This window comes from Lagenorhynchus albirostris, chromosome 14 (genome assembly GCF_949774975.1).
Source record: "Lagenorhynchus albirostris chromosome 14, mLagAlb1.1, whole genome shotgun sequence".
Taxonomy (NCBI): domain Eukaryota; kingdom Metazoa; phylum Chordata; class Mammalia; order Artiodactyla; family Delphinidae; genus Lagenorhynchus; species Lagenorhynchus albirostris.
This window is the reverse complement of record NC_083108.1, coordinates 37,650,269-37,668,321: the sequence shown is the minus strand read 5'-3', so window position 1 is coordinate 37,668,321 and position 18,053 is coordinate 37,650,269. Positions and strand designations below refer to the sequence as shown.

Genomic DNA, 18,053 nt, shown 5'->3' with positions numbered 1-18,053 from the left:
CGGAGACAGGATACTATAGACCAATATGTCTCATGGACAAAGATGCTAAAATCCTCAGCAAAATATCAACAAATCAAATTCAGCAATCTATAAAAAGAATAATTCGCCATGGCCAAGAGGGAATGCAAGGCTGGTTCAGTATTTGAAATTCACTTTGTGTAACTCACCACATTATCAGTCTGAAGAAAAACCACTTGATAATATCAATTGATATAGAAAAAACATTTGACAAAATTCAGCATCCATTTATGATTTAAAAAAACTTCTTAACAAACTAGACATTGGAGGGGATCGTCTTCACCTTGATAAAGGGCAATGTGCAAAAACCTATAGCTAACATCATAATCAATGCTGAAAGACTTACATGCTTTCCCCCTAATACTGAAAAAAGACAAAGTTGTCCATTCCTACCACCCCTATTGAAATACTTAACCAGTGCAATAAGGCAAAGAGGAATAAAGGGTGGGGTGGGGGTGGGGGATATAGGTTGGGAAGGAAGAAATAAAATTGTTCTAGGTCACAGACAACATTACTGGTTATGTAGAAAACCTCAGAGAATCTACAAAAACATGACCCCCAAACCCCTAGAATTAATAAGTTTAATAAAGTTACAGAATACAAAGTCAAAACAAAAAAAATATTTTTATTTCTATAAACTAATAATAAATAGTTGGGAATGGAGAAGTTTTAAAAATACTTCCAGTAGCTCCAAAAAATATGAAATACTTATAAATTTAGCAGAAAGCCATATACAGAATCTTTAGTTAAAAACTACAAAACACTCATGAAAATAGAGCAGATCTAAATGATGACATAATAGGATCATGGGTTATAAGACTGAATGTAGTAAAGATGTCATTCTCCCAAAATTTATCTGTAGATTTAATGCATTTCCCATAATACTTCCTGAAAGATTTTTTGCAGATTTAGAAAAACTGCTTCTAAAATTTATGTGAAAAGGCCAAAGGACAAGAATAGCCAAAACAATTTTTAGAAGGAAGAATGAAATTGTAGGAGTCATACTACCTGATTTTAAGACTTCTTATGAAGCTACAGTAATCAAGATACTGTGATGTTGGCCAAAGGATAGACGGATAGATCAGTGGAACAGAATAGAGAATCCAGAAATAGACCCATGCAAACATAGCCAATTGATTTTTGGCAAATTTGCAAAAGCAAATAAAGATAGGATAGTCTCTTCAAACAATGGTATTAGATCCATTGGACATCTATGTGAAAAAAAAAGAATATCAATCTAAGCCTCACAATTTATACAAAAAATATCTCAGGATGGAGCATATATCTAAATATAAAAAGTAAAACAAAAAACTTTTAGAAAAAATCATTGTGACTGAGTTGGGCAGAGGGCTCTCCCCCACTGTGTGTCTTGGAGAGTCTTTCATTGCGTGCTTCTGTCCAGTAGATAACTGATGTGACTTCAGTGACGTACTTGATATGACTAATGTTTATTGAGCACCTACTCTGAGTCGGGCATTGCTCTAACTCAATCCCTACAACACCCCTGAAAAGCAGGTAGTATAGTCTTACTATCTTATTTTTGAGATGAGGGAACTGAAGCACAGAAAATTAATAAAAATGCCTCGAGTAAATTCCATGAGCAGCATAAAAACCAAGGCCCTGGTCTCTTTTTAGACCTGTGCTATTGCTACCCACCACCGTGTTCTGACATTCTCATCCTCCTCATCCTTCTTAGAAATGGAAATCACTAATTTTTGTGGTTCCTGTGACCCAGGCCATCTACTTTTTTTTTTTTTTACATCTTTATTGGAGTATAATTGCTTTACAATGGTGTGTTAGTTTCTGCTTTATAACAAAGTGAATCAGTTATACATATACATATACATATGTTCCCATATCTCTTCCCTCTTGCATCTCCCTCCCTCCCACCCTCCCTATCCCACCACTCTACGTGGTCACAAAGCACCGAGCTGATCTCCCTGTGCTATGAGGCTGCTTCCCACTAGCTATCTATTTTACGTTTGGTAGTGTATATATGTCCATGCCACTCTCTCTCTTTTTTTTATTTTTTTCCTGGGCGAGTTTTATTCACAGGCCCTCATTTACATTGGTGGTATTTTGCTGTGGAAGCTTAGTGAGACATTAACCCACTTAAGTCTATTTAGTGCCATCTTGTATCTGCAGTGGGTTTTGCAGGATGGAGTGCTTTAGCTTTAGGGCTAGGGTGCAAAAGATCTAGCCTGAAAGCTCTTGATTGTCACAATGTTATGACAAATCAGTATGATCAGAAAGTTGAATTCCATTAGACGTGGACTTTCTGGTGACTTTCTTCCTCCAAAGTGGGCAGTTAATAGAACCTTGAAGGGAAACATCATAGAGCGAAAACTTATAGAAATTCTTACTTTGGCTCCCTTTTTGTAGTGGTGCCCTGGCTTGCTGGGCTTTCTGCAGTACCAGAGGCCCTGAGCAGTTAGGGAGGAGACTTTCATTCCTGGCTTTTCAGCCTTGGGGGGGAAGGTCTCCCCAAGGAATGTACCTTCCAGAGGCTGAACAGTCTACATTGACTTCCCTGTGCCATTTTGCTGATTTAGAAGAGGCTAAATCTGCCTTGGATTTGCTTCCTCAGCAGTGGAACTTGAATGGGAAAAGGACTGTGGTACAAAGTCCTCTTCCCTGGAGATTTGCAAGTTTGTTTTGGAAGGGAGAGGAGGAAAGAAAAAGGGAAAGGGAAAAATGGGCAGAATGTGCTGAATTCTCAGAACTCTTTCATGAAGTGGGTGCTATATCTTTCTGAAGGAGGGAGGGGTATGCCAAGAGGGATGGGCTAGTAAAAAATTCTAAAAACCAAGAGAAGCACCTAACACTTTACATTATACAGTCTTATTTGGTTCCTTTTTGTATATTTCTTTACTTCCCAATTATAAAATTAATAGATGCTCATAATGAAAATCAGGGAAAAGTAGAAAAAAATACATCCAAAGAACATATAACCAATCATAGTGCTTAATATGTCATGGGTTTCCCTTTCCTTCTGTGCTTGAGATTTTAGTGTTTTACTGAATTACATAATCGTTATAAGTTTCTACTTTTTAATTATTTTATCAGAAACGGTTCACAGGTTAGGACATAGCTTTGATAAATTGCTGTGTATGCTGAGTTCTAGATCTGATACATATTTAGATTTCAGTTGATAGTTTGATGTTATAGATGACACTCCAGTGAGTATCTTTGCTTCATCCTTTTTTTTCCCCCTTTAACTTAGGGTTATTTCCTTAGGATAGATTCCCGAAATCACATTGGCTTGGGAAGCGCCTAGAGAGGACTTCCAGGCTCTGAGTACAGACATGGAGGAGCCCGCCTGCCCTGGCTGGAGGTGGACTCCGCCACTTGGTAGTGATGGGATTTGGGGGCACATTCCTTTACTTTTCAGAGCTTCAGTTTTTCCCTCTGTCAGACGGGAGTTATAATACCTGCCTCACAGCAGGGCTGTTGTATTAATAACACGTATAAAGTCCCACCCTCAGGACTTCGGACATGGTAGACACTAAATGGTAACTATTTTTAAAACAACTACAGCATTAAATAGCCTTATTATAGGACTTGTACCAACTTGCCCCACCACCAGGAATGTATGAAGTTACTGGTTTAACCTCTCCAGCAATTGATAACCTAATCATTTCTTTAAAAAATATCTTTCATGATTCAAGTGAAAATTCTATCTCATTATTGTTTTAATTTGCATTTTTATTATAGTAAGAATGAACAACTTTGTTATTGTAAACCAGCTTGTCATCTTTCTTATGAAATGCTTTTAGTTTTTCTCTATTGGCATTTAGTATTTTCTTATCAACTTGTATGAATTGTTTATACAATAAATCATTTAAGCCTTTATCATATATGCTGTCATATCATTTATCTAGTATTATATTTTTATATCAAACTTTAATTTCCTTTGTATGTTACATACTTATTTCTCATTAAGATGAGAAAGTGGTTATAATTGTGATCTCTTCATTATAAATTCTGTAGATGAGTTTTTTATTGGGTCTATAATATTTCTTGCAATAATGACAGTATTATGTATTCATTTCTAAACATCCTACCTTTAATTGTTTTTCATGTCTTGTTAAATTTGCTTGAAAGTCTGTAGCATGGTACTAAATAATCATGAGATTAATGGGCATCATTTTAAAATTTTTTCTGATTTTAATAGGAGTATCTCCAGTGTTTCACCACTAAATAGAATATGAAACTGTTATTTTCAAAAATGTACAGTTTATTGTGACAAGGATATGTTAAATTAAGTGTTTAAAATTTTGAGTTTTTACTTCTAAAATATAGCAGAGGGAGGAACACTCCCAAACTCATTCTACGAGGCCACCATCACCCTGATACCAAAACCAGACAAAGATGTCACAAAAAAAAGAAAACTATAGACCAATATCACTGATGAACATAGAAGCAAAAATCCTCAACAAAATACTAGCAAATAGAATCCAACAGCACATTAAAAGGATCATACCCCATGATCAAGTGGGGTTTATTCCAGGAATGCAAGGATTCTTCAATATACGCATATCAATCAATGTGATAAACCATATTAACAAATTGAAGGAGAAAAACCATATGATCATCTCAATAGATGCAGAAAAAGCTTTCAACAAAATTCAACACCCATTTATGACAAAAACTCTCCAGAAAGTAGGCATAGAGGGAACTTACCCCAACATAATAAAATATATGATAAACCCACAGCCAACATCGTTCTCAGTGGTGAAAAACTGAAACCATTTCCACTAAGGTCAGGAACAAGACAAGGCTGCCCACTCTCACCACTATTATTCAACATAGTTTTGGAAGTTGTAGCACAGTAATCAGAGAAGAAAAAGAAATAAAAGGAATCCAAACCAGAAAAGAGGAAGTAAAACTGTCACTGTTTGCAGATGACTTGATATTTTACATAGAGAATCTCAAAGATGCTACCAAAAAACTACTAGAACTAATCAAATAATCTGCTAAAGTAGCAGGAAATAAAATTAATGCACAGAAATCTCTTGCATTCCTGTACACTAATGATGAAAAATCTGAAAGAGAAATTAAGGAAACACTCCCATTTACCATTGCAACAAAAAGAATAAAATACCTAGGAATAAACCTACCTAAGGAGACAAAAAACCTGTATGCAGAAAACTATATGACACTGATGAAAGAAATTAAAGATGATACCAACAGATGGAGACATATACCATGTTCTTGTATTGGAAGAATCAATGTTGTGAAAATGACTATACTACCCAAAGCAATCTACAGATTCCATGCAATCCCTATCAAACTACCAATGGCATTTTTCACAGAACTAGAGCAAAAAATTTCACAAATAGTATGGAAACACATAAGACCCCGAATAGCGAAAGCGATCTTAAGAAAGAAAAACAGAGCTGGAGGTATCAGGCTCCCTGACTTCAGACTATACTACAGAGCTACAGTAATCAAGACAGTATGGTACTGGCACAAAAACAGAAATATAGATCAATGGAACAGGATAGAAAGCCCAGAGATAAACCCACGCACATATGGTCACCTTATCTTTGATAAAGGAGGCAAGAATATACAGTGGAGAAAAGACAGCCTCTTCAATAAGTGGTGCTGGGAAAACTGGACAGCTACATGTAAAAGAATGAAATGAGAACACGCTCTAATACCATACAGAAAAATAAATTCAGAATGGATTAAAGACCTAAATGTAAGGCCAGACAATATAAAACTCTTAGAGGAAAACATAGGCAGAACACTCTATGACATATATCACAGCAAGCTCCTTTTTGACCCACCTACTAGAGAAACGGAAATGAAACCAAAAGTAAACAAAGGGGACCTAATGAAACTTAAAAGCTTTGCACCGCAAAGGAAACCATAAACAAGACAAAAAGACAACCCTCAGAATGGGAGAAAATATTTGCAAATGAATCAACGGACAAAGGATTAATCTCCAAAACATACAGTCAGCTCATACAGCTCAATATCAAAAAAGCAACCAAATCCAAAAATGGGAAGAAGATCTAAACAGACAGTTCTCCAAAGAAGATAATGCAGATGGCCAACAAACACATATAAGGATGCTCAACATCACTAATCATTAGAGAAATGCAAATCAAATCTATGATGAGGTATCACCTCACACCAGTCAGAATGGCCATCATCAAAAAATCTACAAACAATAAATGCTAGGGAGGGTGTGGAGAAAAGGGAACCGTCTTCCACTGTTGGTGGGAATGTAAATTGATACAGCCACTATGGAGAACAGTATGGAGGTTCCTTAAAAACTAAAACTAGAACTACCTTATGACTCAGTAATCCTACCGCTGGGCATATACCCTGAGAAAACCATAATTCAAAAAGATACATGTACCCTAATGTTCATAGCAGCACTATTTACAATAGCCAGCAGGTGGAACCAACCTAAATATCCATCGACAGATGAATGGATAAAGAAGATGTGGCACATATATACAATGGAATATTACTCAGCCATAAAAAGAAACGAAATTGAGCTATTTGTAGTGTGGTGGATGGACCTAGAGACTGTCATACAGAGTGAAGTAAGTCAGAAAGAGAAAAACAAGTACCGTATGCTAACACAAATATATGGAATCTAAAAAAAAAAAAAAATGGTTCTGAAGGACCTAAGGGCAGGACAGGAATAAAGATGCAGACACAGAGAATGGACTTGAGGACACGGGGAGGGGGAAGGGTAAGCTGGGACAAAGTGAGAGAGTGGCATGGACATATATACACTACCAAATGTAAAATGGATAGCTAGTGGGAAGCAGCCACGTAGCATAGGGAGATCAGCTCTGTGCTTTGTGTCCACCTAGAGGGGTGGGATAGGGAGGGTGGGAGGGAGACGCAAGAGAGAGGAGATATGGAGATATATGTTTATGTATAGCTGATTCACTTTGTTACACAGCAGAAACTAACACACCATTGTAAAGCAGTTATACTCCAATAAAGATGTTAAAAAATAAATAAATAAAATAAATCCAAAAAAATTTTTGAGTTTTTACATATTTAGGAGCATACTTTTTCTCAGAATGGTGCTGTGGTTTTGTCATTTGATCTTTTGTTGGATAGTATAATAGTGAGTTTTCTAACATAACACATGTATTTGTATGCTTGGAATTAGTGTACACTCACTATTTTGTGCTTTGCTCTTTTCAATCATCACCATTTTATCTGGACTGTTCCCACGACCTACATATAAAGTTGTGTGTATGTGTGTGTGTAACGCATAAAAGAAGGAATGTAAGAAAACATGTCAACATGTTAAGAATAATTCTTTAAACTATGAGATTATGAATTATTTTCATTTTACACCTCTTGTTGTCAGTTTTCTAAAATAAGATATCCTAATATTACCAGAAAAAAAAGTGTTACCAAAAAATGCCAATGCCATGCCAATTAATTATGGCTGCAGTAAGATAGGAGGTCAGACCTGATTCAAGGAAGCCTATTTACTTAAGAGTATGTAACTCCTGTTTGTTCGTATTCTAGAATCCAAATTATTTTGATACCAAGGGAACTGAAAAAATAGAGTTTATATATATAATTTTAAAAGTAATAATGTGGCTTTTTTTTTGGTTTTGTTTTGGGGTTTTTTGGTGAATAATAACAATCTGTGGTGACTATATTTTTCTTAACTAAGAATTTAGGACTTGGTATCGACAATTTTTTTATGATTTTTTAAAATTTTTTTATTGCAGTAAAAGTCACATAATATAAAACATACTATTTTAACCATATTTAAATGTATTCAGTGGCACTAAGTACATTCACATTGTTTTTCAACTCTCACCATCTCCAGAATTTTTCACCTTCCTAAGCTGAAACTCCGTCCCCATTAAACACTAACCTCCCCATTCCCCCTTCCCACCCCCACCCTCTGTTCATGATTTCTGACATTTTAAAACCTGAATGTCTTTAAAAGGATTACAAATAATATTTAAATACATATTTATTCCTTATCTTAAGGGTTCAAATTGTATTGGCTCAAAATAGTTCCATAGTGTCAGGGACCTGCCTGACCATAGGCTGGGGCACCAGACAAGTTGTTTTTAGAAACTTCATGCACCCTCTTGGCCCCAGCGGGAGGCCATGACCCAGACACCATCTCATGGATATCTCTGCCTCGTCTGAGACTCCATACAGATATAGAAACGTAAAAACATGCATTTATACATCAAGGCACAGAGAAACAACAATCACTGGCTTTGGGGCCTTAATTGCATCTTCCAGACACCAGGATAACCCTTATTTCTTCTGGAGTGATCAACACTTTCTGCAATGAGATTGCGCTAATTTCAGAGCTCAGGGATTCTCTGCAGATTTGCTTCTTAACATACAGTGTACTTAAAGTGTGAAAATCTCACTTGACATTATGATCATTGGAGCTTATATTTACATATAAACCATAATGTCTCCTTGCTTCTTTTTCTCTTCTCTTCTGTAGCTTTGGGCCAGATTATGTTGTATGTGGATGGGATGAATGGAGTAATAAACCACAATGAAACCATTCAGTGGCTGTACACGCTCATTGGGTCAAAGGTAAGAGGAGGTTATGATTGAACATTTTATTCAGTTTGCATGTTATACACCTGTCTTTTTACCCTGTTACCCTCTCTGAGATGGTTTTGCAGAAAGAAGTCCTGTTCAGCTTTGTTCCTGCCCTGTCACAGTACAAATAAGGACTACTGTTTTATAGATTTAAAAAAAAAAAAAAAACAACTCAAAATTGCAAAGAGCTTACGAATTTTTAATGTATTTTTATTTTTTCCTTTTAAGCATTAATCAAATGCTTTTGGCACCTCTGGTTCTTAATGTTTAATTAAAACATTATGCCATGGATAGAGTATTAATATTACCCACAGTATTTCATGTTTAATACTTTCAGTTACTTAAGTACATACTTATATGTTATACATATGTATATGCATATTCCTATATATAGATGAATGAATTTGAGATTGCCTTTCAACTCTGCCATCAATTATAAAAGTGACCAACATTTATTAACAATTTACCTAGGCACCAGGCACCATAGTAGGTACTTTTCAAGCATTATCACCTTTAATCCACCTAAGACCGCTCTAAGGTAAATAATGCCATCCCCATTTTGTAGTTGAGGAAATAGTGCTTGGTTATGAGAATCTATCTAATTTCCCCCACGGGTCTTGGCCTACGTCTGGCTGGCCGTGCCTCGGCTGTGAGTGCCCACACTCTGGGGGTGCTGCCTTAAGGAGGAAGATCCACTCTGGTACCTAAGGGGTGCTGGAAGTTGAGTGAGGCTCTGGTGTGGTCTTCTCTGGATTCAGGTGGGACCGGGAGGTACCTGGCTGGGGGCGGGGCGGCGTGGATTTGGAGGAAGTAAGAAGGGATCCTGTCCTGAGCAGATGCTACTGAACCCAGGCTGAAGTATGGTCAGCTTGTGGGGTGAGGCACCATAGCAGAGACCACGGTGACTAGAGGAGGCAATGGGGTCAGGCAGGGAGGGCATCGAGGGCCTGGGTGGGGAATTTCAGCCTGACTTCGGTCACAGAATCAACATAGCTTCCCAGGGGTCCCTGCAGAACCTGTGGTCATCCCAGGCTTCCCATCCCTATGTTCACTGCCACCCCCAGTTAGGCGAGGCTGCTAAGGCTGGCAGGCACCAGTGCCATGCTCTTAAGCAATGAGTCACATCCCTTGGCCTCGCTTCTCTAAGTACCTGCTTCCTGAGGACCCTGCTGTATGTCAGGAGCACTCAGCCTTGATTTGACTTTATGACAAGAATAGATCTAGTTGAGGCTGTATCTTCCTTCCAGACTTGGTGATGGTGCCCTTGTGTGGGTGGGAGGGCCTTTCCCCTCTGGATGGCTTCGGTGTGCAATGCCCACTGGGTCCCAGGTCCTTGGTTGCCCTTACATCTTCCTCTCAATTTTCCTTTTCCCAGTATTATTGATGATAGAATCCCCCCAGTCCCGTCTTATAATAGAAACAGCCATGGTTTCTCTTAGGAGACTGAAAATCTGTTCTTCTTTTTAAAAATTTGGCTCTGTTTTCTATGGAAAATGGATATGGCTCTATTTACAAACTGCTGTAGGTGACCTTGCAAGCTGAGTGGAATTCCGGGCCTAATAGGCTGATTTAGCCAGGCTGAGGGATGATGTGTATCTCATATCCTGTTTCAGCGTTTTCTGATTTTTCTGTCCTTCTGCTGGGAGCCTTCCCTAACCTTCATGTTCATTTGGAAGCTGCTCCCTCCCCTGTGCTCTCTGCATGGCCTCGAGGACCCCAAAAGCTAGGGAGATGGGAGAGTTTGCAATAAAAACTGACTTTATTATGGTCATCATAAAACGCCAACAAGCAGCCCTATTTCCAAAAGGGAATAAAACCTAGCAGCTGTGCTTGTGATAGGAAAAGTGACAACCTTTTAGCTCATCACCAGGAAGGGAGTAGAGGGAGGGCAAGGTCCCGGTGGTGGGAGCGGGAGGGGAGAGAGGATGGCAAAGGCAGGAAGAAGAGAAGAGAGAGAGGGGAAAGGGTGAGAGGAGAGACCATGGACTAGGAAGAAAAAGAGGAGATGAGAAAAAGGAAATGGGCCTAACAGAAGTGCCTCTGTCCGCTCAGTAGATGGGAGGAAGGCTCAGAGCCTTCAGTGTCGCAACAGCATCCTGTCAGTTTTTCTTTGGAATCATTCTGCAAGGAAAAGGAATGCACAGGGACATCCTTACTGACTTCTAAATACCATGGAGAAATCACAAAATTAAAAGCCCTTAAGAATGAGTTTGTAGGAATTATGCTTCCCCCACTTCTTTCCCTGTGTAGCACACACAGCGTTTGGGACCTTGGGCATCTCTCCACGGGGCCTCTGTCTCCCCAGCCCCCTCCCCAGCCACCTGGGACACCAGCCTCTTCCCCAGCCACTTGGGGCATCAGCATCAGATCAGTGCTGGTTTCTTTCTCCATCGTTCATTTTCCAGAAGGAAGGTCCACAATAGTCTCCAGCTCTTGTGTTCAATACCAGGCCAGTCACCCTGAGGAAAAGAAAATAGAGTCAAGGGTCAGCCTAAGCCTTGGAGCTTATGGCGTTGTTAGAAAGGGGACGGTGGGTGATGCTCGCAGCCCGTGTCCACGCCTGGCCCTGCAGGGGGTGCTCGGTTCCAGGCTAGTGGCTGAAAGTCAGCAGTGGTAGCAGCCACCGAGTTTATCTTCAGTGCAGTTCTAATGAGATCACTTGTCTTTACAAAACAAGTATGGTGGTCTCAACACTCCCCCTCGCCCCCATGACTGGACAGTGAGGAATCTGCAAAGACGATTGGATGCACCAGCATGAAACCCTTAGGTTTTGAGAAGGAAGCCTCGGGCCCCTCCTTCAACATTCAGATTGGTCAGTACAGCCACAGTGGTTTTCCTGGTTCAAATTAAATTAAGAAATCAGGAAAGCCAGGGGTCCTAGTGTTTTCTTTTGATGAAGATTTCTCGGAACCTAAAGAACAGAAACCATGAGGTCCTGTTGTTTTCACCTTAAACAGGCACAGAGTTGATAATGGAATCCTGGGTTAGAGAAACCTTGTCATTCTATTTTCATAATTCTTCATTTTCCTTCCATGAAAGGCAACAAGATGTGAGTCTGCCAGAGGGCCATTATGCAATATTTGCAGATATTTGAGTCTTACAGACAGAGGAGAAAATGTTACATTTGCAGCTAAATAATTACTTTTTAGAAGAAAGAAAAAGTGTTTTCAATAACATGTTTCATTCCATTTACAAAAATCCATCTTTAAACTTCCCAGTCAGAGGTAAGAAGCAGATGCTCAACCCATGGCTTTCCACACAGTATGGATTTTTTCTTTTAGTGTGTCTGGAAGTCTCATGAATTGGGGTAAGGTGATTCAGCTTGTACAGCATAGCCTTTCGTCATCCTCACGCAGAGTCTGCCTCTCTGTATCCGTATGGATCCCCTTCTGGCCATGGGGGAGGCCGCAGGGGTTGTCCACCTCCTTGTGGGTTTCATGACCTCCTGATGTCATCATGAAATCCGCCCATTCTGTGTTGCTATTTCTGCATTTTTCTGTCTGCCCCACTGAAGCTCATTCTTCCAGCTGTGCCCGAGGTTGCTGGTCACAGATCTCCAGACTTTCTCTGTACTGTGTGGGGATGGCCCTGTGTCCCGACTCCCATGTAGCCTAGTTGCTAAACCTGAGTCTAGGGGAGCTCTGGCCACAGCCCCCTTTCACACACACACACACACACACACACACACACACACACACACTCTCTCTCTCTCTCTCTCTCTCTCTCTCTCTTACACACCTTAGAGAGCCATGCTCCCTCTTCTCCCTACCCCCCCACCCACCCCCTACACACACTGGGAACACTGCTCAAAGTTTCATTAGGATGGTAGAATGATGAGAAATAACGGTGCAGTGTGTAGGTTGGAGGTGGGTGGGTTGGGGAGAAATTGACAGGGATGGGAAGCTGGGGGGCTAGCACAGTATCAAATCTCTGAGGTGAGGCCTGGCTAAGAATCACAGCAGAAACGGAATGATGAAAATTTGGAGACATTTTGAGGAATAGCTTCCTAGGATTGGGTTCCTGCATGTAGAAAAACAAAATCAAGAATCAAAGCTAGGGTCATAGTTTTGAATCTGGGCAGCTAGAAATACATCATTGCCTCTGGCAGGAGTAGAAAAGTTGGATATTGGGGTTCATTAGCAGGAAAACTTTGGCATACTGGTTGTGAGATGAAGGCAGTGTCTCCCAGGAGAGCTAAGCAGGTGTGTCCAGGGTGCCAGGTGCTCCGGGAAGTGCTGCCTCGTTGTGGAGGAGAGGACCTTCCGTGAGCCCTTTGGTCATGGTCATTGGCATGTCACTGCCAGTGTGATCCACTGAGATGACCTACACGTGGGTGAGATCTGAAGCGCTTTTTAATTTTTTTTTTGGTTAAACTTTTTATTTTGAGATAATTGATAACTGTAGATTCACATATAATTGTTAGAAATAATACATAGAGATCCTGTGTAATCTTCACCCAGTTTTCTCCAAACGTAACATCGTGTAATACTGTACTACAATATCTCAAATCAGGAGATTGATATTTTGGTACAATCAAAAGACAGAATATATCCATTACCAGCAGGAGCCCTAATATCACTTCCCTCCTATTCCCACCCCCACCTACATCCCTGGCAACCATTCATCTGTTCTTCATTTCTACACTTTTGTGATTTCAAGAGTGTTATATAAATGGTAGTGTGCACAGCATGTAACCTTTTGGAGCTGGCTTTTTTTTCACTCAGCAGAATTATCTGAAGATTCACTGAAGTGCTTTTTGAGTTACATAATATAAAATAGGATCCTAGCCTTGAAGAGATGGCAAAGTCTTGTTCAAGGTGTTCCTGACATTCACCAGCCACATTCCTGATACTCCGGCAGAGAGAGTGCCATTTCCCCCCAAGAGCCATTAATAGACACTGGAATTGAGGGAAAGCCTTCCTTATTGGGACCCACCTCGGCCTCTCTGTAATTAACCAAACGCTGTGCACTGCTTTCTTGGACAACACACACTCACTTCCCCGTGGATGCTCTTTGAGTTTTTAAAGGCAGTTATCATGCCACCCTGTCCAAACTAAACTCGATGGTTTCCACAGATAGTCCTTGGGGATGTAGTTTGCAAATCCTCATCGTATGGGTTACTAATTTTTCTGTCTACCCAGTACAAAGAATAGTAATACGGTAGGCTCCTGGGATACGATGTCACCCTTCTACAAATCTTACCTCTGATTTCAGCAGCAGCCCTGGGTGCTGGCCCAAATCAAACTGGTAGTTCACTATACCTCCCAGGTTTTTTTTTTTTTTTCCCCCCACTCATCCACGTTTGCCAGTTTCTTCCATTCTGCATCTCTGTGATCGTTTTACACCTAAGTGCAGAACTTTGCATTTTTTCCCATTGATTTCAGGCCAGAGTTCCAGCCTCAATATACTTTTGAACTTTGCCCATTCATCACATTAACTCTTAATCTTACTTTTATTTAACGTAAATTGAATAAGCAGAGTTTCTGTGTCATTGACCAAAATGTCGACAGAGGCAAGGAATGTGTAAGGCAGTGCAGCCTGCAGGTCAGCACTGATCAGCTAGGGCATTGGGGCCATTTTAGTGCAATTAGTGGGAAGGCATCTAACTCTATGATCATCCAGCCTCGTTTCTTCATTGAGTTTACAAGGGTAAGGGTAAGAGCTTTAGCGTCAGACAACCTGTGTGATCCTTTGGGTAGATTATTATTTTTTTCCTATAAAATGGAGATAATAATCTATAAAATGAGGATAATAATAATGAAGAATATGCAAAACACTGAGCATTGTACCTGCACCTAAGTGCTCAGTATTGTGAGTTAAAAACTCTTTTTCACTTGTCTACCACCTCCTGTTTAAAAAAAAAAAGATGCACTCAGCTTGCCAGGACCTGTTCGCCTGGAAACTGCTGGTCCCGGCTGTTTCCCTCTCTTTTCTAAGTGCTCATGACACATTCGTCCAAAATATGTCTTGCATGGGTAAAACTTCTATTCACTCTTTTGTCTTCTGTGTTTCATTTGGGCAGTTTCTACTGACTTATCATCAAGGACACTGATTCTGTGCTCCTCTGTGTTGAGTCTTCCTGATGAACTTCTGAACACAGTCTTCATCTCCTTTAATGCTTATTTCCAGCATTTCCATTGGAGTCTTTCTTCTAGTTTCTCTCTACTGAAATATATCATCTGCTCATGCAAGTTGTGTACCTTTTCCACTAGTTTTTAACGTCTCAATCATTGTGAATTTTATAGTTCCAGTGTTGAGTCAAGTCTAAGTCTGGTTCGGTTGATGGCTTCATTTCTTGATAGCAGGGGTGGGGAGTTGGAGCTTTCCTGCTTTTTTGTACGTCTTGTAATTTTTGGTTGAAAGCTTGGTATCATGTATAGGACAGTATAGACTGCGGTAGGTAGTATTTATGCCTATAAATGGGCAAGTCTCTAACGCTAGGCTATTTGAGAGGTTGTCAGTCTGCTCTCGAGGGGAGCAGGGTTTGGGTTTTGCTGTTGCTCTGGTATGTTCCTGCACCACCAGTTTTCAAGTTCCTTAAGGCATTATCTTGTGCTTGAGGTGAGGACTGGTTTGCCAAAGGGTTTTTCTCAAAGTTCCTTTTTTCACTGTCAGCTTGAGACCTTTTTATGCGTCTGAGCCTCAGAGGGGGTCTCCCTCCATGCTCCTGTCCCTCTGCTAGCGACAAGCACCAGTGACACTTCCTGGACCGGGCTTTCTCCATCATCTTTGTTTTCGACGTTGGTCTTCAGAAGGGTCAGTGTGCCTGGGTCTTGGTGGCGGGGTGCGGGGCGGGGACTACCTCAGTGATCCTGTACCTCCCTCGGTAGTAGGGGACCTCTGAACTTCTGTGCTGAGGATGGTTTCCTGCTCCTGCCGCAGCAGCACAGAGTCTTATTCTTCTCCCTTCTCCTACGCCCCCTGTGCGTCAGGGGCAACAAGATTTGCTGTCCTTCCCTGCGGCTTACGGCTTTTGTCTCATAGAGGAGAGGCTCAGGGTGTAGTTTCCTGCCTGTCCAGGTGGTGTGGTAGCTGCTCCCCTCCTCCTATGGGGTGGTTGCTGTCGTTCTCGTTATCTGCTTGTGCATCCCCCAGCCTGCACCACGGGGAGACTTTCTTAGGTCTCCATCCCTGCCCGATCTTCCTCGTGGTGCCGTGGAGGTCATTGGACAGCGGCTGTGAGTGGATGCTGAATCCCTCTGTGTCTGTAGCTCCCAGGGGTACCATACTCTTATGATAGTCTATCCTTGGCCATTTGCTGCAACTATGATCTGAGTTTGACTTGCTTCTCGGCATGGTGGCTCCGTCTTCCTACTCTGCTCTACTTATATGGGCCATTGCTGTGTCCCACCTTTTCTTGGTGGAAGGAAAACTGTTCCTTTTTAGCTTTCATGCTATTTGGTTGCCCTGAAATCCCATCTCTCTAGTGGATTCAAGAAAAGTTGATTTTAATGATTATTTGGCCTTTTTTCTTGTTAGGTTTGGAGCAACACTCTTTGTAGCTTTCTGAGGAGGAGCCAGAGGTTCAATTTTGTATATTTAAAAACACAATAAATAAAATACCATGAGAGCTACTCAGGCAATGAATTCTATCAGATTTTTGTGTTTAATCTTTCCAAATTACTTGAATTAATATGTATTTTATTAATAGAAAATTGGATTAAAACTAATTTCATGATACAGTTAATGATAACAGATTGAAGAAAAAATAGCTAAAGTTTATTGGTGTAATATGAAATCTTGATATTAAAAAATAACCTTTAAAAACTTTTACTGATTTTTTTATGATAATAAGAGTAATATATTCTCTTTGTATAAGACTTTAGAAATACCAAAAAAAAAGTAAAAATCACCTGAAATGCTACTATATAGATATAAAGATTGTTAACTTTGTACATTTCTTTCTACTCTTTTTCTTTGAAATGTTCTTACATAGTTAACTCTAAATATATTATAAGCATTTTCCTGTATTTTTATGGCATTTCAAAACATGTCTATGTAATATTTAATCATACAAGTGTACTATAATTTATTTGATTTTTCTCATTTTGTAAAATCAAATTGTTTCTAATTATGCACTATAGAGCTTCTTTGTGTCTTCACGAAAACACGTTTAGTGAATGAGGTTGTATTTCAGTTTTTTCCATGTTTATCAATATTTCATTAGGTAAGGTTTTTTAAATTCCACAAGTTGTAATGGCAGGTTCAAGTAATATGTGTATCAGAGATATTATGGGTGCAAAGAGCCAGCCTCCCCTTTATAACTATTGCTCTTTTGCTGGTTATTTGGCTCCATACACCCAGAAAACTAATTCTCACTGATTTGATCTCTTGGATGCCCCCATATGCAGATAATCTCAGTGGAAGGGAAAAAAAAGGAAGTTTTACTAGTCATTGTTTGGGAAGAGGGAGAGGCCAGAGGTTCAAGCCAGACCTTAAACGAGCCAGCAGGTTGAGGGGACCCCGTGGTCCAGGATGAGTCTCCAGCCACAAAGGTGGAACAGCAGCTTCTTCAATCCGCTCTGAGATGATCTACTTCAGGGAGCCGATATGTGGAAGGAACCACAGCTCTCCAGAGGCTTACCGATAAACCAGAACGGCAGCTTACTATTTTACACAGACAAGTTCCCCTGTGAACGTAAATGGGAGACACAGGAGCAGGGGTGGGATTTTGACTCTTCTGCCCTTTTAGGACATGTGGCCAAGGACTAGCAGCTGTGTTCTAGCTGCTGGAGAGAGTAAGAATGGGTGGTTCTAATATGGAAGACATCTGGGGTGATGTAAAAACCCCACGGTAGCCGATGTGCCGTTCCTTAGGAAGAGATGTTCTTAGAGAGTTGGGTGGACAGGAGGACTGGGAGAAGCATAGGCTTCCTGGAGCCGCCCTGGGAATAGCCCTACAAGCTCAGGTCTGCCTTTGCCAGCACCGCTCACCCGCATCCCCGCAGCCTCTCTCCACCTGCCAGCACTCACCTGCCCACCTTCTCCACCCATCCAAGGAGATGTGAGCTGACGGCCGAATTCTTGCCAGTAGCACATTCACCATTCCTGAGGTTTGCTTGTTGTCCACTGTCATGTTTCCAGAGCTAGCTATTTATATAAGAAAGTTCTTTAACTTTGATTATTCCTTGGAGAAGGATATGTGTCACATTTCCCCAAGGCTTATGTTTTTGCACCAGAGGGAAGGATGGGGTTCCCTATAGTATGGTAGAAAGAATCAGATAGGCCTGGTTTTTCTTTGACTTCCTCCAGAAATTAGCTGCGTGACAAGTCACATAGCCTCCTAGACCAGGAGATTTTGCATCTGAAGGTGGAGATATCACTCATGGGAAAAGTCCCCACCCTGGTTGATTCCCCCCTTCATCAGATACTATCAAGGTGTTCCTTCAGGCAGTATTTCAGTGCAGGGTTTCCGGTAGTGCTTAGTTAACAACAGTGGATTTATGTTACCTGTTACCAACTAA

The 18,053-nt window shown here is 40.5% G+C and overlaps 1 protein-coding gene across 9 annotated transcripts in view; it reads left to right on the top strand.

Moving 5' to 3' along the window:
• The window catches only part of FHOD3 (formin homology 2 domain containing 3), a 492,532-nt gene that overhangs the window by 270,834 nt on the left and 203,645 nt on the right, over window positions 1-18,053 (top strand). For all 9 annotated transcript variants that reach the window (XM_060121093.1, XM_060121091.1, XM_060121090.1 and 6 more), the window contains one exon: window positions 8,486-8,580. In XM_060121093.1, coding sequence (XP_059977076.1) covers window positions 8,486-8,580 — 95 coding nt within the window. The remainder of the gene's footprint in view (window positions 1-8,485; window positions 8,581-18,053) is intronic.